This window comes from Danio rerio, chromosome 15 (genome assembly GCF_049306965.1).
Source record: "Danio rerio strain Tuebingen ecotype United States chromosome 15, GRCz12tu, whole genome shotgun sequence".
NCBI lineage: Eukaryota > Metazoa > Chordata > Actinopteri > Cypriniformes > Danionidae > Danio > Danio rerio.
In genome coordinates, this window is record NC_133190.1 from 38,443,042 (window position 1) to 38,465,093 (window position 22,052).

Here is a 22,052-nt window from a genome sequence, read left to right on the forward strand (position 1 = left end):
AAAAAACCTGTAAAATATATATATATATATATATATATATATATATATATATATATATATATATATATATATATATATTAAATTATGTTACTTTATATCATAAATGTACTGAATGTTTGTTACAGCTACAGAATATAAGAATATTTGAAATAAAAATGCATTATTCTAAACTTATTATAACATTATATTATTAAACTTTATCAATGTGTTCAATCTTTTTTCAATCTCAGTGGTCAGCACAGCCGCCTCACAGCAAGAAGGTTGCTGGTTCGAGCCCCAGCTGGGTCAGTTGGCATTTCTGTGTGGAGATTGCAGGTTCTTTCCGTGTTTGCATGGGTTCCTCCGGGTGCTCTAGTTTCCCCCACAGTATAAAGACATACGGTTTAGGTAAATTGAATGAACTACATTCATTCATTTTCTTGCCAGAGCACCCGGTGGAAACCCACGCGAAGGCAGGGAGAACATGCAAACTCCACACAGAAACACCAACTAAGCCGAGGTTCGAACCAGCGACCTTCTTGCTGTGAGGCGACAGCACTACCTACTGCGCCACTGCCTCGCCCCTGAATGAACTACATTTAAAGGAAAATTAATAAATGAAAACTTATAATTGCAAACAATCTTAGTTAACAAAAATATCTTGAAACACATTAACTACAATAAAAATGTAAGAACCTTCAGCTAGTTGTAATATTCACATTGTATCCATGTGAGGTACACTAATAACTAAATGGCATACATGTCATAGACATCCATGAGTAAATGTTGGCCTTTTCACATTCTCTAGATTTTCCTTAATATTCACAATATCCACATCTGGGAAAAACATCACACTCTTACAGCAACATAAACTATTTGCTTAAAGGATGCAAGTTGACACGTTGTATGCTAGTCATATTTAACCACCTGTTTATTTACAGTCCAGTTAAAAATATACTGTTCTTCTCAGTGGGGATACTTGTGTTTTGAGTGTCATTTGCAAATCCAGTCATGTTGGTATATGACTGAAGTAGCACATATCTTTATAAATCTAGACATGTTTTGCAATGTTAAGATTTATGATTATTCAGTTCATTTAAATAACAATAAAAAATTGGAATTTGTAAAGGTTTACACACCTACTCACAACTGCTATTTAACTGTTACTTTAAATCTCCATCAGTGTGACTTTGTCTTATTTTAAATCTGACACATGACACAATGACCTTTTAAGTTTTACTTTTGACTTAAACTTAAGCTTCTACTCCACTGTCTGATTAAAACAATTGCCTTAAAAAGGATGGATGACTTAGAAATGAAAACACTGTTCATTTACAAACCCGTTTAAAAGGTAGGTGATTTTTTTTGTCAAAAGAGCAATCAAGAAACGGTGGTACTAATAATAATGTTGTAATGTTGTTAATAATGTTCAGTTTCTTAGTTCGCTCCATAAGATCTCATTGTATCGCCTTGTATTTGTTTTTTTTTATTCTCAAAAGCATAGTTTGAGTAGCATTTTCCAGTTTAAACCATCCTTTTAAGCATCAAAAAAACATTTACAATACATTACAACATTATAGAAATGCATTTATTATTTTATTTTTGAGGTGGCACAGTGGCTTAGTGGTTAGCACTGAATGTAAGAGTATATGGAGGTTTCCCAGTACTGGGTTATGGCTGGAAGTGCATTCGCTGTGTAAAACATATGCCGGAATATTTGGTGGTTCATTCCGCTGTGGCAACTACTGATAAATAAGAGATTAAGCCCAATGAAAATGAATCAATTTCATTTTATTATAAACTTTTTTTATTTTCTTAATCTTATATTTCTGAATTTTCTTTAACCAGCTGGTTTGATGCAGCTGCACGCCTTTGGATTCTTAAAAAAGGGTCTGACCTTGGAGATAAACTAAAACCTGTCTCTTGTTTGGCTTTCTCATGCTGTTCTTTCTAGCGGTGTTGTTTGTATCCTTTATCACCGAGTGCCAAAAGGTATCTGGCATGGCATTTTACTAACTGGATGAGGAAACATGTTCTTAATGCTAGCTGCTATTAGCTGAGGGGCCTTGTAGCACAATCTGACCCTGTGAACACTGACAAGAACACAAGCCTGCCAAAACAAAACCCTCAAATTCTGTCTGCTAATGGACACACACACTTGTACAGCTATCTTTAAGGCGACTTATTTATTTTTATACAGCACAAACTGCATACTCTATCCATCTACACCAACCCTACGCCTAAATCCAAATCTCAGAAGACAAAATGCATTTACATTTTCTAAATATTTGATATATTTATGAGCCATTTTCCTCATGGGGACCATAAAACGTCCCCACAATTTACTGATATTGCTAATATTTGGCAAGGTGGTATGTACAGTGTGGTCCCCAAACTGTAAGGAATACATGATGTTGCACACACCTCCCACAAACATACAGACATTGTGTGTTTAAGCAGGTTATGTCCAGGCACTGACTGTGTGCATGTTAATAAGTAAATATGATAAATTTGTCACAGTCTTTGCTTTAGCGCCCCACGCTAATGACAGTGGACACTAATTAAATGTAGACTAATGGAGCAGGACACCACAGACTAATGGGATTTCAACAGACGTGGCCAGACAATGTGTGTGTGTGTGTGTGTGTGTGTGTGTGTGTGTGTGTGTGTGTGTGTTTCCAGAGAGATAAAGTATGGCAAATAAGGTTCTCAAGTAGCCAATGTGAGACCAGAATGCTTAATCAGCTAACATTAATAAGCAACCTCAGCAAAGGAAAACATGGTATATCTCTAGATAGATGGATGGATGGATGGAAGGATGGATGGAAGGATGGATGGATGGATGGATGGATGGATGGATGGATGGATGGATGGAAGGACGGACGGACGGACGGACGGACAGACAGACAGACAGATAGATAGATAGATAGATAGATAGATAGATAGATACAACGACAGACAGACAGACAGAGATAGATAGATAGATAGATAGACAGACAGACAGACAGACAGACAGATAGATACAACGACAGACAGACAGACAGACAGACAGACAGACAGACAGACAGACAGACAGACAGACAGACAGACAGACAGACAGACAGACAGATAGATAGATAGATAGATAGATAGATAGATAGATAGATAGATAGATAGATAGATAGATAGATAGATAGATAGATAGATAGATAGATAGATAGATAGATAGATAGATACAACGACAGAAAGACAGACAGACAGAGATAGATAGATAGATAGACAGACAGACAGACAGACAGACAGACAGACAGACAGACAGACAGACAGACAGACAGACAGACAGACAGACAGACAGACAGATAGATAGATAGATAGATAGATAGATAGATAGATAGATAGATAGATAGATAGATAGATAGATAGATAGATAGATAGATAGATACAACGACAGACAGACAGACAGAGATAGACAGACAGACAGACAGACAGACAGACAGACAGACAGACAGACAGACAGAGACAAATTATTATAAAACGTACATAATCTTGTCAAAATAAAGTTACTGAAGTGGTTTAAATCTAATAAGTCGATGAACATTGTTAGCATTCAGTTCCCTTAAAAGACCCAGCTTTTAAGTGTAATCCATTCAGGAGTCGAGCAACTGTATGTTTATGATTCACTAAACTGAAATGGCTCATTAGAGTCATTTGTTCACACACACATTGCAGCATACTGCATGAGATTGACTAGTTAAAAAGAACTGACTCATAAGAATCATTCATTCCTAAACTGGTTTATACTGCTCTACTGAACGAATCATCAGGATCCAGAAATCAGGAGTCAAAGTACACTACATGCACTTCATGATTCAGTTATTAAAAAAAAAAAAGAATCATTTCATAAGAGTCAATTCTTAAAGTGTTGGGTGGCACATTGTGATTTACTAAAAAGAACTAGTTCATAAAAGTCATTTATATTGGGAGTCAACTATTAATTGTGTTCATGATTCATCTATAAAAAGATCACACTGTATGCTATTTGCTGTACTCTAAGCTTATGAGTCACTATAAAGAATCAGCTCATAGGAATCATTTATTCAATTATAGGAATTTTGTTGAAGCTTCTAGTGATCCGTTAAAAATAATCCACATTAAGCTCATAAAAGTCATTCATTTACAATTTGAATTACACTTGATGTGCATTTATAAGATTAACTATAAAGAATAGGATCAAAGTGATCATTCAGTATTCAAACTACATTGCGCAACACAGACTCATTGTGAAAATGTACCCCCATATACATTTTTGGAGAGCGCAAATTATGTAGTCAGAGCAAAGTATGGCTGCATTTCATCTTTAAAATGAACGCTATGGGACAGGATGAGGCTGCTGACGGCTTCTGTTTCTTTTAGCCCTACTAGCTGACAGCTTACCTATATGTGGATCGCTTTTTTGCTGTTACTAGTTTGCCAAGTCCGTTGTGGTAATGTGGTAGGATCTGAAAATGTGGTAAAAATCAGGCGGCAGTGAGGACTTTTCTTTTTCTGGATTGCTTTTAAAACACTATCGCCTGTGTTTAGGGAAGGGAGTGTTCAGGTCAATTGGTGCTTTTGAAAACACCATCGATTGGGTTTAGGGAAGGGGGTGGATGGGGTTATCAGTCAGTTAGTCAGTCAGTTGGCAGCAGCCTCTGGTAAAATTATGCGAACATAAACTGCAAAAAAAACGTACCTCTAGGGATGTATTTCACGATCTCCAGAAATGTATACAGGGGTACGTATCAATAAAAAGCATGGGTTGACATTGCTGTTAATTCATTAAGCATTCATTCTGTAATCACACTACAATAATCATCTGGTTTATTTCATGCCATAGATTGTATAACAGAGAATATATGGGTATATATATTATATATGGAGAGAGAAAGCCATTCCTGGACTGGCTGAAGTTATAAAATGAATCTGAGATGCAATCGATGAAAAGCATTATGATACAATTCTGTATTACATGGAACATTTCACAATCTTAGTTGAAATGCTATATGAACTGAAGTCGCTCATGACTTTTATAATAAGCATATGGCTTCAGTCACCATACACACTCACGGGATATGCTGGCTGATGTCACCTTCAGTTCATAAGTCCATAAGTGTCAGACAATATAGCTAAGCATGCGTCTATACAGACGACACGGACACACATTCAGATACTCTTGCCAGCTGAAATAATTGAAAAGCTTTCATCTGTTAGTAAAGCAATTTCCCTAATGTCTTCAGAGCCAGTGAAAGATGTGATGAATGTGACTGCTAATGGATCCCCTGTGAGGGAGAGAGAGATTAAAAGAGAGATGGAATGGAAAAATACAAAGGAAAAAGGGGTTGATTGTGTGAAAGATGAAAGGAACGCAGGAATAAACATAACTAAGAAATGTCAAGTTTAAGCATATATAGTAGTGGTGGTGTAAGGGATCATACTACGGTTTCTGAGTCATGGATTGTACCACTTTTTGGATCAGCAAAAAAAAGGAGCGAACAAATGTCATTTGCTTTACATTTATTACAAAAACAGTACTACAAGAAACTTTTGGTTTAAACCACTTGCTACTGTTGCTGATAATGCTAAATGTATAAAACTTAAAACATAATCTTGTACATTTATTTTTTAGTCTCGTTTTCAATTAATGGTTCAATAATTCACTCATAAAACATTGTTTTTCGTTACTAGATGTATTATTTTTGAAGAACTATTCAGTGACATTTTTTGATGGTTGTTTGTCGCCATCTATTGGTTAACCAATGTATATGTTACAACTTTTAACATTACGTTGCAACAGGGTTTCTGCAGGTTTAAAGTGAAATTTAGAACTTTTAAAGACCTCTTCAAGACTATCATGAATGAAGTTTTAGACTTAAACACAGCTAAATATTAAGGATGTTTTCTGATGGCCCTTTTTTTGCTTGCCACAACAGCAAAAAAAAATCTAATTTGGTTATTTCTGATCCACATATTCTAATGTGGGCGAGGCAGTGGCGCAGTAGGTAGTGCTGTCGCCTCGCGGCAAGAAAGTCGCAGGGTCGCTGGTTTGAGCCTCGGCTCAGTTGGCATTTCTGTGTGGAGTTTGCATGTTCTCCCTGCGTTCGCGTGGGTTTCCTCCTGGTGCTCCGGTTTCCCCCACAGTCCAAAGACATGCGGTACAGGTGAACTGGGTAGGCTAAATTGCCCATAGTGTATAATTGTAATTTAATAGTTGCAATTAGCTTACAATTTAAACGTTAAGAGATTATTGAACTATGTTTTAAAATAAAATACTACTTAATCTTTCTGTCAACAATTACAAGCTTAATTCAGACTGTTGTTTGTATTAATTTGTGACGTTTTTAACAATATCTGAGTGAAATTTGTTTCTACACCAGTTTTTCAGTTTTGTTATGTATGCATTTTGTCTGGTCAGATTAGATATAAAATTAAATTAAATTAAAATTGCAATTATTTTTGTATTTTCTATTACAATACAATCTTGTATACTGCTCATTTTGGGAAATCTGATTATTAGGTGTGTATAAATAATACAATTAGCAATTAGTAACTAGTAATAATAACATAAGATGTATTATTAATATTCATATATATAATTGTAATTTAATAACTGCAATTTAAATGCTGAAAGATTCTTGGGGTATTTTAAAATAAAATACTAAATCTTTCTACATCAGAATTTCAAGCTTAATTCAGTCTACTGTATGTGTATTTATTTGTGACGTTTTCTAGCAACTTCTAATTGAGATTTGTATCACCACCAGTTTTTTTTTTAGTACTGTTGTGGAAAAAAAATAATTATTTTTGTGTTTTTTTTATAACTTTGCAATCTTGTAAACAGGCTCATTTTGGGGAATCTGAATATGGTTTTGGCTCAGTAGTGACATCTAGCGTTAATATATTTACACAGCAGTATTATTACAGATCAAAGCACTCACGCATGAAACTGCTAAATCGTTCTTATGAAAACAGAGAGCTGAGTCATACTGAATGCTGAAATCTCTACCTCTTTTTTTCTGTTTTGCAGGAGAAAGTAAAGGTAGAAGTGACAGTAGGGACAGAGCCCTTCGCAGCTCTTCTCCGAAATCCCAGGATTGGGAAACGCCCACAGGACAATCATCCACGCCCACAGCCACGCCCAGTCGCTTTGGCCGCTCCTCCATTAGCCCGACCACCATGCTCGGAGGTACATCCAATTATTCGTTCATTCATTCATGCAATTTCCTTCGGTTAAGTCTTTATTTTCAGAAGTCGCCACAGCAGAATGAACCGCCTGCATCTAATTAATGTGAGAAAATCTGAAAACATAAACATTAAACAAAGTCTGTATCACAAAAAATTCCAATTACTATTAAACCGTGAAGTATTTCATCGTCATTTTACAATTATTTGACAATAAAAATAATAATAAACATGGTAGTTATTTAATCAAACTTTTATTAATAAAAATGTATGTGTCACACTATAATAGTAATAAAGAACTTTATGATAATTTAAATGTATATATTAATGAATATTTAATCAAATATAAAATGATAATATATATTTAAGATTTAACAATCTTACTAATTCATACTAAAATGTTAAGTATTTCATTATCATCATAATAATTATTATTTAACCAAATATGTAATAAATTAATACAAATATATGATAAAAATTCTGTTACAGTGTTATAACAATATTAAATGCATAAATAAAATAAATAAATAAATGCATAACTAAATAAATGTGTACATAAATTCACAAAGAAATAAAATGTTAAGTATTTCATAATAATTATTTTAATAATTATTATTTATTATTTAAACAAATATGTAATACATTAATACAAATATATAATAAAAATTATGTTACCATATTATAACAATAACAAATACATAAATAAATAAATGCAAAAATAAATTAATAAAAAATGCATAACGAAATAAATGCATAAATAAAATGTTATTTCATAATCATCATTTAATACTTATTTATTATTAATTAGCCAAACAAGTAATAAATAATACAAATATATAATAAAAATTATGCTACAGTATTAAACAATAATAAATGCATAAATAAATAAATAAATAAACGCAAAAACATTAATTAATAAATAAATACATAACTAAATAAATGCAAACAAATGCACAAATAAATAAAATGTTAAGTATTTCATAATCATAATAATAAAAATTCTGTTAACATATTATAACAATAATAAATGCATAAATAAATAAATGCATAAATAAATGCAAAAATAAATAAATAAATGTATAACTAAATAAATGCACAAATAAATAAAATATTAAGTATTTCATAATCATCATTTTAATAACAAATATTATTATTTAATCAAATATGTAATAAATTAATACAAATATATAATAAAAATTCTGTTACCATATTATAACAATAACAACTGCATAAATAAGAAAATAAATGCATAAATAAATAAACAAATAAATAATAAATAATTGGCAAGTTCTATTTTATACATATATAAGCATCATGAAATTAATCTGTTTCCATCACTTAAGACACTCCAAAACACTTTTATCATAAACTGCTAATGTGAAAACATTCATTCATTCATTTTCTTTTCGGGTCAGTACCTTTATTAACCTGGGGTCGCCACAGCGAATTGAACCGCCAACTTATCCATCATATGTATTATGCAGCGGATGCCTTTCCAGCTGCAACCCAACACTGCGAAATAATGTGAAAAGAGTCCTCACAATTTTACAACCCAGTTAAACAATTTCCCATTCTCAGGCATTGTAAGAATGCAGTGTTTTCAATGTGATTTCATGGCATCTTTTTCTCTACCTTTATAGAACCAAAAGCCGGTTGTAAACTCGGTCGCTCTGCGTCCACATCAGGAGTCCCGTCTCCAGTGGGAACACCCCAAAGACACGCACCAGACGCCTCGGCCCCTCCGTGCGGGACGCCGTTCCAGGTAGAACCCCCTTATTCCTCAGAGTGATGCGAGATGGCATGCGTGTGGAGTTGTGGGCTCCTGTCTCCGTGTCTTTGACCTCTGACCCCCATGGCTGTGTGTAAATTCTCTCCTGTCTGCTGCTCTGCCGCTTCTGCTGCTGTGCGCTTTTTTCGGCGTGGTTCATCATCTGTCAACGTAGATGCGTTTGTGTGTGTTGTTTGTGTTCGGTCCAGATCAAGGCTGTCTTGCGATCATGCTCTGGAGAGGCTCTCACATTTGTGTGCTGTTGAGGATGTTTTCATCCACTCTGGGACTTTGCAATCAAAAAATGTCATTATAATAGAAGTCAATGGGGCAAAAACAGCCACCAACATAATGAAAGGGTAGTCAATTTGAGCAGTACACAAGGGTTAATCTGCCCTCAGTGAGTTTATGCCAAGAGATCTACAATCAGGGTTTTATATATCTGGCAGTTTAAGCACTTGAGAGAAGGTTTGACTGATGTGAATCTGAACGAGAGCCTTTTGAGAGCGACGGCGGGCAGCTTTACTCTCGACCAACAGCATCCTCAGTCTGTTTCGTCTCTATCTCAATGTTTCAGACACTGCTCAGATGTACAGACATCAAACATAGAAGCTGTTTATGGAGACATGAAATTCCGAAATGCAAGATTATGAATCCAAAGCAAAGACATCACGTCGTGTACAAAAACCTGCTGAAATAAACAACCAGTTGACTGATAGTTTCTAAAAAAAATGTTAATTTGGACCGCTAAATACAGTTGATTATATGTCTATACAAAATTGTTAAAGTTTGGGGTCAGCAAGATTTTTATTTATAATTCATTTGAGTGATTGAAGGCCAATAAAGGGCCACATAACCAATATAACAATTGCCACTTCCTTGCTCAGTTTAAAATGTTTTAGTGTCAAGCTAAACGAGGTTAGCATCACCCAGCTACATGACACACATGCTTTTTTATAATATTATAGTGTTAACCAGTTGTGTTAGCAACATTCTAAACTAGTTAACATCATGTTAATGTCACATTTTACTTTAAAATCATGCTAGCATCATGCTAACATGCTAATCACTGTGTTAAAACAAGCTAATTGTGCAAGATCTGATTGAAGGAGCATGCTAATTTGATTGCTACCAACATGCTAAACTTGACATTGTGTTAACATTAAGCAAGCAGCATTATAATTTAGTTAGCATCACGTTATTGTTACATTTTTCTTTAAAAATGTGTTAGCATTATGCTAACATGATAATCATTGCGTTAAAAACAAGCTAATTGTGTGAGAGCTGATCCAAGCATATTGATTTGATTGCTACCAACATGCTACATTCTGTAGCAGCATTATACATTTTTTAGCATATGTTAATAATGTTGCATTTTTCTTGAAAAAATATGCTAGCACTTTGCTAACATGCTAATCATTGTGTTAAAACTAGCTAATTGTGCGATAACTGATCCAAGCAGTATTCTAATTTGATTGCTACCAACATGCTAAACTTGACAAAGTGTTAATGTTAGCTTGCAACATTGTAAATTAGTTAGCATCAAGTTAACAATATGAATTTTTTTTCTTTAAAATCATGCTAGCATTACAATAACATGCTAATCATTGTGCTAATAACAAGCTACTTGTGGGAGCACTGATCCAAGCAGCAATCTAATTTGATTGGTACGTTCTTGACATTGTGTTAACATTAAGTTAGCAGCATTCTAAATTACTTAGCATCACATTAACAATGATAAATTTATCTCCAAATAATATGCTAACATTATGCTAGCATGCTAATCAGTGTGAAGAACAATTTAATTGTGTGAGCACTGATACAAGCTGCATGTTAATCTGATTGCTACCATTGTGCTAAACCTGACATTGCATTAACATTAAGCTAACAGCATGCAAAATTCGTTTGCATCATGTTAATAATGTTACATTTTTCTTAAAAATAGTACAGCATTATGTTAACATGCTAATCGATGTTAAAACAAGCTAATTGTGTGAGCACTGATCCAAGCAGCATGCTAATTGTATTACCACCAACACATTAAACCTAACATTGTTGACATTAAGTTAGCATCATTCTAAATTAGTTAGCATCATATTAATAATAAATTTATCTTAAAAATATGCTACCTTTATGCACACATGCTAATTATTGTGTTAAAAACAAGCTAATTGTGTGAACACTGATCCAAGCAGCATTTCAATTTGACTACTACCAACATGTTAAACCTGACTTTGTGCTAACATTAAGCTAGCAGCATTAAAAATTAGTTAGCATCATGTTAATAATGTTATATTTTTCTTTAAAATTATTCTAGCATTACACTAACAATGCTAATCATTGTGCTAATAACAAGCTGATTGTGTAAGTTAATCCAAGCAGCATGCTGATTTGATTGCTACCAAAATGCTACATTTTGTAGCAGCATTATAAATTAGTTAGCATTATGTTAACATGCTAATCATAGTGTTAAAACAAGCTAATTGTGAGAACTGATTCAAGTAGCATTCCAATTTGATTGCTACCAACATGCTAAACTTGGCATTGTGTAAACAATAGCTAACAGCATTTTAATTTACTTACCATCATGTTAAATTTATCTTAAAAATATGCTAGCATTAAGCAAACATGCTAATCACTGTGCTAAAAAAAGCTAATTGAGCAAGAACTGATCCAAGCAGCGTTCCAATTTTATTGCTACCAACATGCTAAACTTGGCATTGTGTTAACAATAGCTAACAGCATTCTAATTTACTTACCATCATGTTAAATTTATCTAAAAAACATGCTAGCATTAAGCGAACATGCTAATCACTGTGCTAAAAAAAGCTAATTGAGCAAGAACTGATCCAAGCAGCATTCCAATTGGATTGATAACAACAAGCTAAACTTTGTGCTAAAATCTATAAACTAATTCTTAATGAATAGACAACTAAAAAGCCCATAATTTCTTTAAATCATTTTGTCTTTACTGACATTTTAATCAGTTTTATACATCTTTGCATATTAATAATACCAAAAAAAAATTAATTACGCATCAATAAAAGTATTAATTTATTTTAAATAGAAATCTTACAAACCCCAAACCCTTGAACAGCAGTTTACTGTAATTTCATTCATTTCACCTTATGTGTGCTTATTTAATCTTCAAGAGACCGAGCCATAAAGCATCACTTTAAACAAAAGAAAGCGCTCAGCATTTTCTATGGAGTCTGTTTGATGTGTGTATATTTGTATCTAGATGTGGCATTTATATCAGTGTCAGATGTCAACTGCTCTCTCCTGTTTTGTCTGTGTGGCCTTACTTGAACCCGTTTTAGAGCGACTGTATTATGTACAATAATCCTGTACCAATGATTGCTTTTCACATTGACGTCACTTTCACAAGAGGCTGGGGAGTCAGTTACACGATTTAATACACACACTTACCAAAACATGTTCATTATATCACGTCTTACAAAAGCCACACGCCCTCTCTTTATAGGGACACAATCCAATCCAATACAAACCAGATATCTGACACACATTAGACACAGAGCAGCCATGCTATTTCTTTATCTCGGTGTATAATAATAGCATAATAAAAAGCCTTTCGTATGTTATCTGATCCGCTCTCACTCCCCAGTATGTCTTTGATTGTTAGTGACTGTAATTGAACTAACCCAAATAAAACCTTAAACTCGAGGGATAAAACTAACCCCATCAAAACAAAAAGCTAAATAAAACCTTCAAAAGTAATATCTTCTTCTCCACTGTATTTTCTGTGTCTGTCTGCTGCTTTCTTCCTCAAAAGCACAACCGTGTGTGTGTGTGTGTGTGTGTGTGTGTGTGTGTGTGTGTGTGTGTATGTGTGTGTGTCTGTGCATGTCTGAGGTATATGCTCTGTTACAAAACCTAGTCAGCAAATCTCATTTTGTTTAGGCAGCAGTGCATGCATTCGTGTAGAGGACAATCCCACAATGCATTGCTACATGCTGTATGACACAAAAATGTCTGCCTTTGTAGAGTCAGTGGCTGTTTCTCAATATGAGTTCTTCTGCCGTCTTGCGCCCTCTTGTTCTTGTGTAACGTCATCATCAACTGCCAAAGTTCAGTTCCAAAACTTGAGACCGCACAAACGGAGGACGCGAGAAACTTCCCACATGCGTTCTTGATATCGAGGACGCATGGATGCAGACTTGAGCACTGAACTCGATCTAGTAGTCCCAGAAGTCATTGCGACTGGAGGTGGGAAGCGCAGCATTTTGTATAGGTTTATTTTTAAAGTTCAGAGATATAAATTATTTATCGCAGGAGTTTCCCTAAATGAAACGGTGAATGTAAACATTACCATGAAAATCTTAATAAAGGAATAAACACATTAAGGGTGTTTATTTGGTAAAATTTGTATTAAAATGGATTTATTTTTATTTTGCAGCATGTATTTGTAAAGTTCTTATGCATAGTATATATTGTTAAAAGGGAGTTTGTTTTTCCAAGGACACCTGGCAAGAGCGGTCTTCACAAGAATGCAAGTCCGTTCTCTGCGTTCTTGGAATTGAGAAACAGCCAGTGTTTCAAACTACCCATGTGGTTTCGTGACATTTAGAATGCTCTCTTAGGGAATGTTTACACACATTTGTAACTAAAATGTAATTTTAAATTTTTTTGTCATAATTGTACACAATAACATAGTTAAACGCCAACTTTTAAAGACAATGTTTTTGAAAACAATAGCTGTGCGTTCACACCGAAGGCAGTAAGAGTGTCAAAGTTCGTTCTGGCCACAGCGCTGTCTGTCTTTACTGCTCCTCCGGCGAAAGCATCAAAGTTGGCTACATTGTCCTCTTATTTAAAGAGGTCTTTGCAGCATATCAGCAAATCACTTACATTCCCACATAAAAACGTGCTTTCTAGCGTGAAAATGTTGCACACTTTTTATAAAATTCATTTAACAATGAAAGATCAAGTTGTTGCGTGTGGTGTGGCTATTTTATCCAATGTGTCATTATGTTAGAAATATTTCAAAGTAACTCGCCCGTAACTTTTTTTAATGTATGTCCCTGTAAGAGACCAATCACACCGAGTGTGCTTTTTGCGTTGAGAGGTGCCTTTTTTGAATGGTTTACTAACGACCGCGAGCATTTTGCTTGCTGCTTATGCACCCTGCGCTCCTCGCGTTTTAACCGCCTGCTGTGCTTCTCGTTTTTGCCATTGTGCTGTGTGCTCGCAGTTGAAAAAATTCAATTCTGAGCAGAAAAAGCATGTTACGTCAGTCACGTCTTTTTCATTCCACAATCAAATAAAAGCAGAGGTGGGGTTTCTATTGAGCTGCCTGCAGCCTTTGTGTTTAATTTAATTTAAGACTTGTTAAGGCCTAAAATTTTGTTTTTGAACTTTAAGACGTCTTAAGACTTCCTAAGACCTCACGATACCCTGTAAAATGTCAATACAAGTCACTTTGTATACTGCAGTTTTTAACGTCAAAAGTCGGCAGAGCAGATCCAGCAGGCACACAACATTATAAAACGTTAATATTAGGTTAGATTTAGGTTGTGATGTCAGGTGACTAAAATTGTGTACAATTTAATGACCAATAATGATGTCAAATGATGTTAATGTTTGGTTGTTTTAAGATTGCCTTGCTAACTGACCAAATCCAATGTCGAGCCAGTATAGACATTTATTCATCAGGTATGGAAATCAAGATCCAAAGTCTGATAGACGTTATATTGGTAACCTCCACAAAATATCAATATGTAACATCATTAGACGTTAATATTTGGTTGTTTTTAGGTTGCGTTGGAAAGTGACCAAAATTCAATGTCTGTCCGACATCAACCCGATTTTCCTTTCCACCCAAAATGCAATGTCCCACAACGTTGGGGTACAACGTCAATCTGACATCATTGACGTACTGTGCCTACAGGGGAGATCAACATCTGATAATGCAATTCACCATAAATAAACAATCTTAATTACCACGAATATTAATTAGTGTAAGAAACAAAACTTTTTAATTTCATTGTCATGTAAATATACCCTTAGAAGGCAGCTATATACCTATATACAGTATTCAGTTCACTAGGTATTGAAACAGAGCCATAGTGTGTGCTTATAAAATTTTGTGTTGCCTATATAAATGTTTATTCTTTTAATTAGTGTGATGCATGGGCATATATTGTGTGTATGTGTGTGTGTGTGTGTGTGTGTGCGTGTGTGTGTGTGTGTGTGTGTGTGTGTGTGTGTGTGTGTGTGTGTGTGCGAGAGAATTAAACTCAATGCCAGTACCACTCCGACTGTATTAAACTACATAAATAATTGAACACATTCTGTGGTCCCACTTTATATTAAGTGTCCCTAACTACTATGTACTTACATCAAAAAAATAAAACAATGTACTTACTGTGTTTATAATGTATTTGAGAACACCTGTGGTGCTTTTGAGTTGGAATAGAGGTTGGGTTATAGACAGGTTTGGTGGCATGGGTAGGATGAAGGGTAGGTTAAGGTGTAAGGGATGGTCAACAGTGTATTTACAAATGTAATTACAGAAGTTAATTACAGATGTAAATACATACATGTATTTAATCAAGCATAAGTACACAGTAAATACATGTATTTACACAATAAGTACATTGTAACAAACTATTAGTTCCTATGTAAGTACATGTTAGTTAAGGCCACTTAATATAAAGTGGGACCCATTCTGTAATATTAAAGAAGCTGTGAACGCCTTCAAAAATGATATATGAGCTGCAAAACTCAAAAGCCAGCTCTGCATGCATCAATGTTATCTCACCCTTGCCGCCCATTAGATGCCCCCAATGCCCTGGGCATGTGGGGACAGCACCATGATGGAGATGATCGAGAAGAAACGCCACCTGTGCAAGGAGATCAAATCCAGACAGAGGTGTCCAGACAAAGCCCTGTGCAAGCAGGAGAGCATGCCCATCCTGCCCAGCTGGAAAAAGACCAACGGGAGCAAGAAATACGGGCCTCCTCCGTACTCCACCCAAACCACTGTCTTCTGGGACACTGCTATATAAAGAGTGACCAGCAAACTACAGCCATGGAGATACTACACGAACTGAAACGGGGTGGAGGGGGAGTCCAAATACTGATCGACAGCTAGCAGGACTGCACAGTAAAGGGTTGCTGTTTATATTTGATATTTTTATATGGGAGATAACTGTCTTAATATTAAATATGATTAGCGTTTTTTTAAAGAAGAACTCTCTGAATGAGATCTAAGAAAGAAAATAGAACACTTTTACCCATGAGATGATATTTGTCCTCTTTGAAATGGTATTTCTATTTATTTTCTATCCTTTTTTGGGGGGGAGGGGGGTGTTTCTATATTTGGCACTCATCCGTGTGTCTGGGGAAATAATCTATAATAATGTGTGGTGAAATACGTGCAGTAATTCCATTGAGAAAACACCGTTGTTTTTGATGCCTATGCATTTTGGTTAAACGGCATGGATGTCGCTTTTTTTGTTCATTGTCTATTTTTTTTTCATATGGAGAGTTTATTTGGAAATAATATATTTTTTGGTGTCCGTATTTTAAATGTAAGTTGTCAGGCTGTCGTTCCTATGAATTCTGGGTTGGACTTGAAGGCGATCGGCCTGGATTGTGAGATATTAGGTGGGTTTGATTATTGGATCGGGTTATGAGACTGCTGGCTTATTGGAGTAGGGATCAAGAGATGTGTCCTAAATTGCATACTTATGCACTATTCTAGGCCATTTTGTAGTATAAATAGTGTAAGTAGTGTGTTCACACTGAAAACTCTGAAAATAGTAAGTGCACTTTAATTACCCGGATGATGCACTCATTCAGCCGGTAAAATGAAGTGTGGAATGATGGATACTTCACGCACTCAACGACCGCAGGTTTGCCTACGTAGCAGAAGGGGCGGAGCTATCAGATGCACATGTTGGATAACTTTATTTATTTTGGATGGTGAAAGCAAAATTTCTCCTACGAGAGTGATTATATCGCCTCTCGATGGTGAATGCGATAATACTAACGGCAGGTATTATTTGATAATTCGGTTGTTTATTTCACTGATTTGGCGACCGTCAAAGGTCATCAGGGAAACGGTTTGAATTTCCGCTTAGTAAAAAAACATAAGTGTGCCATTTGGGACGACATTACATACATATACCATAGATATATACATTAGATGTCGCCTACCCTGTTGTTGTCTATTGGAAGGAATGCGTCAGTTGAGCCGCCATTTTGGAACAGGGTAGCGCTTCATTGAAATGAATGCGGGACCAAGGTACAGTGGAGGACTGTGGCCATCCAAAGCCAGAGATATACACATATACACATATATCTGTGATCGGGAGTTTTCCTAGATGTTGGTATTCAAAATTTTTTTTAAGTATGAAAATTATAATTTTACAAGACTTTTCTACATTGATGGATCAGTGATTGCACAGGCATTTCTGACAAAAAGCTTGTGTTTGTGTGTACAGAAATATACTATTCACCCTCCCTGTTAAATCTGATCTAATCTGTGGCCTGAAACACACCTCCTCTCCTGCTTTCACTTCTCATACTGACAGAGGGAGCGATTTGTTTGTGAATGAATCTCCATTATGAACGACTCTTTCACTAGTCGACAATAATACCAGTTTCTGACAGTGCAGCATCTTGTTATCATATTTCTTTTGCATTGTTTGCTGATTTTATTCAACAAAACTAGCATAAGCCGAGTATTTAGTGCGAGTTGGAGCTACTTTGCCTCATGGTGAATGCAGTAAGTGACTGTATTATCATCAATAACGTGACCTGTTCAGCACAAAAGTTCAGAACATACAAAAACGTAAAAACTTAATATTACCTATGAAATGTTCTGCCTTTGTGCTTTGTTTTCTTTGTTTGCTCGTTACTACACCCGTACACAGCGCTAAAGTCTAACATCTTCACGTAATAACACTGTGTTGACTAGTGCGGTTGAATGACATTTGTCATGGGAGCACTGTACCAATGTGGCGGCGCTATTGACGCATGCTCAGGGTCCCTATGCGATATCTAGTGTATATATCTATGTACATATACTATCCTGTTGAGTGTGTAAGTGCATAAGTACATAGTGCATGAGTGCATAGTGTATAGTGTGCCATTTTGGACGCAGCTAAGGTGTTTGGTCAGATACTGAGCGTATGGTGAGCAGAACTGTTTTGCGAGGTGCATTCAATCGTGAGCATTGTAAACTCACAAACACACGCTAATATCAGCTGCTTTTTTGGCCTAATATTTGGTGCTGTTCAACTATTTTCTTGAATGTTCATACTTAAAAGCTACATGACAGTCATAGATGCACATGAAATGTGTACAGAAATTAGCATGGGTGGTTGACATGAGTAGTCGGTTTGCACATGATCAGGAACAGCATGATGAAAAATCATAAATCTGTTCCTATACTGTGTCAAATAATAAATCTTGAATACAGACACCATCTTTTATGAAGCACTATGCAGACATACTGTCAGTTTACATGCTCGTGTATCATTTTGACATGAGTCAAGGGCAGGCTAAAGGGAATAGCATGCTGAAAAGACTCGGAAAGAAAAGAGCAGGCCACCATTTACTCTGATCAGATGCTGTGCATCAAGGCTACACTCACAGCTTTACCACGCAATCAAATAGCCTTGCCACTGCAGTCAAGCACACTTGACTTTATGTGAGCTAGTTAACAAAAGTGCTTTCCCACTAGCAAGCCAAGCACACTTTTCAAATGGCAGGATAGTAAATGAATTCCTTTGCATAATGTATGTTTAAATCGATGCTAATATCAGATCTAAATTTGATTATTTCGTGTTTTTTCAAGATGGAATAAGATCTGACCATTTGGGAGCAAAAGAACACTTCTTGGACTCACAGCCCACGCCTAAACATAATCAAATTCTTGAATAAATTGTAAGAAAATGTACAAATCAGAACATTAAATTCATATCAGACAATCTGGGACACTCTCACAGAAAAACTATTTTACAATTTGCAAATTTGTATAAAATGTTATGGTTAAAAAAAAAAAAAAACATTAAGCCCAAAATTCCACCCTTAATCACAACTGCCAATGCGGATGAGCAGAATGTCCCCAAATATATGATTGCGATACTAATAATACAAGGGATTGAAATGTACATAAAAAACTAAATGAATTTTAAACCCAGATCAGACAATTTGGAGTTTTGGGGGGGAAAAATGATAATATCTCATGATAAAACTAATAATTCAGATTCCTGCAATTTAGTGGCTAACTTGTACAATCTAACAATCTCAAATGATATTAGACCATTAAAAAAAAAGGAAAGCATGAAGGCCTGCCTCTAACATAATCATTACTTGACTTGAGCAGAATGAGAATCTGGTTTTGAAACTCTGATAAGACAATTAAGATCAATAAACGAGCCAAGTCTCACAAGAAGATGTAACTATTTTAACTTTTATGAACTGGTGACTAATTGTTAATGAAAATAAGATTGTACAATTCAAATAAAAACACACACTACTATATAAGCATCACTGGGCATACGCATGAAAACATACAGATGAGATTGTATGAATTTAAAGGAATTAGCCGCTAAACATAAATACACAGGAACTCATAGACTGCCACATGATTATATTGAAGGAAATATGTATGAAAATTTACACAAACAGATGCATGGCTAACATTTTGAAAGAGTGTGCTTCCTTAAATTTGTCATTAAGAAGATGACATTAAGAAGTCCTCAAAACCATAAACAACTTCAATTTTTTAAGGATTTGATTAAATGTTTTTAAAAAGGTCCGTGGTTAGCACAAGCTCAATATGTGTTTACATTTAATCTACTGTGTAAATACATCAGTAATACCCCACACTAGGGCTGTGTGATTAATCGAAATCGAATCGCAATCATGATATGAAACGTTCTGATTAGCGAATCGCAAGAGCCTGTGATATGAAATACATATGTATTATATAATTTTCCCTACCCAGAGCAAATGTGTGACTGCAGTATGTGTATGACAGTCTTACTAGACAATTGAGTGAGCACACTTTTGTTCTGTCCAATCAGAATTGCGCAATCATACTATGTGGCAAGCCCACAAACAATAAAGCGTGTACAAGTGGGATGATGGTATCTTTCACTTCAGAAGCATTAAAAGACAGATTCATATCAAAGAAAAACAGTATATCAGTAATAGGGGCATATTTTGGTTTCAAAGTCACAGACAACAAACAAAAACACGTGATTTGTAAGAGCTGTCGCAAAATTGTTGACACAGCACGAGGAAATACTACAACCAGCACCTAAAAAAGCACTACGGGATATATAAGGAGCATCTTGCTAAAAGTAAAAAAAAAAGGATTGCCAGTGACACTCAATAGTAGAGAGCAACAGCAAAGTTAAGAGTTGTTTGCAGCTGTTGCACCATATGACAAAACAAACAGGAAATAACTAACGCCATAACTAGGAATTTGTGCGCGCAGAATTACGCAGATTTTATGCAGATTTTCGCAGATTTCTATCCCATCATTAATTCTGTTTATTTAATTGAGTAAATGTGTTTAAATCTGTATTTATACAGTTTTTACATTAATTACAGTTATATTATTTACTCATGTGAAAATATTCATCTGATTCATGTACAATGCAGTTTGTACAGTATTATTTTCTGTCTTTAAGTAGAAATATTATATGAGATATTTGCTTTGTTTACCAAATAAAGTGAATCTAATTGGATTTGCATTTTAAACATTAAAGTTCAAAAGATATTATTTTTTATTTCACAAATTAAGGTTTTAGTTATAATATTCCCAGAATAAATCAGCAGAAATCCGCAGATTTTTACCAAAATTTTCTGCAGAAATAGCAAAAAATGTCCGCAGATTCCATCTGGCCCTAGCCATAACTCACTACAGTTTGCTCTAGAGAAAATTCATTTAAATTCTGAATATTTATAAACAAAAGTTCAATAAAAGTAGTATCTTTTCAGTTCCTTTTTTAGCAGTTAGAAGCAACGATACAATATTAGGCTGAAGTTAAACTACAAAATGACAAAATTGACAAAAAAATCGAAATCGTAATATCTGTAAAAAAGAAAAGAAAATTTTTTTTAAAATCTCAATTAGGATTTACTCAAATCACACAGCCCTAGCCCACACAAAGTTTTAAAAGCCCTGAAGAAGCTAACAAGTAGCTAAATGAGCTAATCAACAAATCCAAAAATGACTCCCCTTGCGTTTAAACTTTCACTCTTGCAAACTATTTCTAATCAAACTTTCCAACTTGAAGATTTTAAGCAAAGAATGTTGTCACTGAAGTGAACATAATTTGCTTTCAGCTTAGCTTTAAATTGAAAATGAGAACAGTTTATGTTAACAGTGCCCCTTGTGGCACTGCTTAGAATGCAAAGTCTATTGAATTCCAAACCACAACAATGCCAGAAATCAAGTATTATGTACTTGCATAGAAATCAAACTCATATTCAGTCAGTAAAAATAAAATAAAAAATAGTAGAGCTATTCATTTACCACTTCGAAAGATCTAGAAAAAATGCAAATACTGTACTCACAGAGTCCTTTCAAGTGTTCATTTATTACTATATACTAGCAAAATGGACTAGCTAATGAGCAGTGATCAAGTACTGGTGTCATTAAGCAATCGACTGGCTTTGCTGTCACTGATTTTAAGGGACCAATGAAGATGTTTATCCCAGTAACAAACATCAAACTGTTTTACACTCAATGTCATAGTGTTTGTCATAGAGTCATTGTATCCTGTTAGTTCTTTGCACTGATGTGGGTGGGACTATGATGTCATGTTGATGCTCTGATTGATTGATGTGTGCTCAGGTGTGATCAAGCCACACCCCTAAAGATGGGGGTTATATGACTGAAGCCCCTCCCCTCGCAGCCATTCCCATCGCACAAATCACAAAAACACACACTTAAAGAGATGCTACACCCAAAAATTAATGATTTCCTCCCTTTCCACTTGTTCCAGGACCTGCTGAATTTCTTTGTTCTGTTAATCACAAAAGAAGATATTTCGAAGAATGTTGAAAAACGTTTTATTACTATCAATATCAATGGCTACTGTTTTCCAGCTTTCCTCAAAAT

At 35.1% G+C, this 22,052-nt stretch overlaps 1 protein-coding gene across 1 annotated transcript in view; it reads left to right on the forward strand.

The window, feature by feature from the left end:
- The window catches only part of nyap2a (neuronal tyrosine-phosphorylated phosphoinositide-3-kinase adaptor 2a), an 83,164-nt gene extending 62,168 nt beyond the window's left edge, over positions 1-20,996 (forward strand). Inside the window, exons 5-7 of the mRNA XM_001340889.8 lie at positions 7,022-7,180; positions 8,817-8,938; positions 15,742-20,996. Of these exons, the coding sequence (XP_001340925.3) occupies positions 7,022-7,180; positions 8,817-8,938; positions 15,742-15,972 (512 nt within the window). The 3' untranslated portion in view covers positions 15,973-20,996. The remainder of the gene's footprint in view (positions 1-7,021; positions 7,181-8,816; positions 8,939-15,741) is intronic.
- Positions 20,997-22,052: the final 1,056 nt, after the last annotated feature.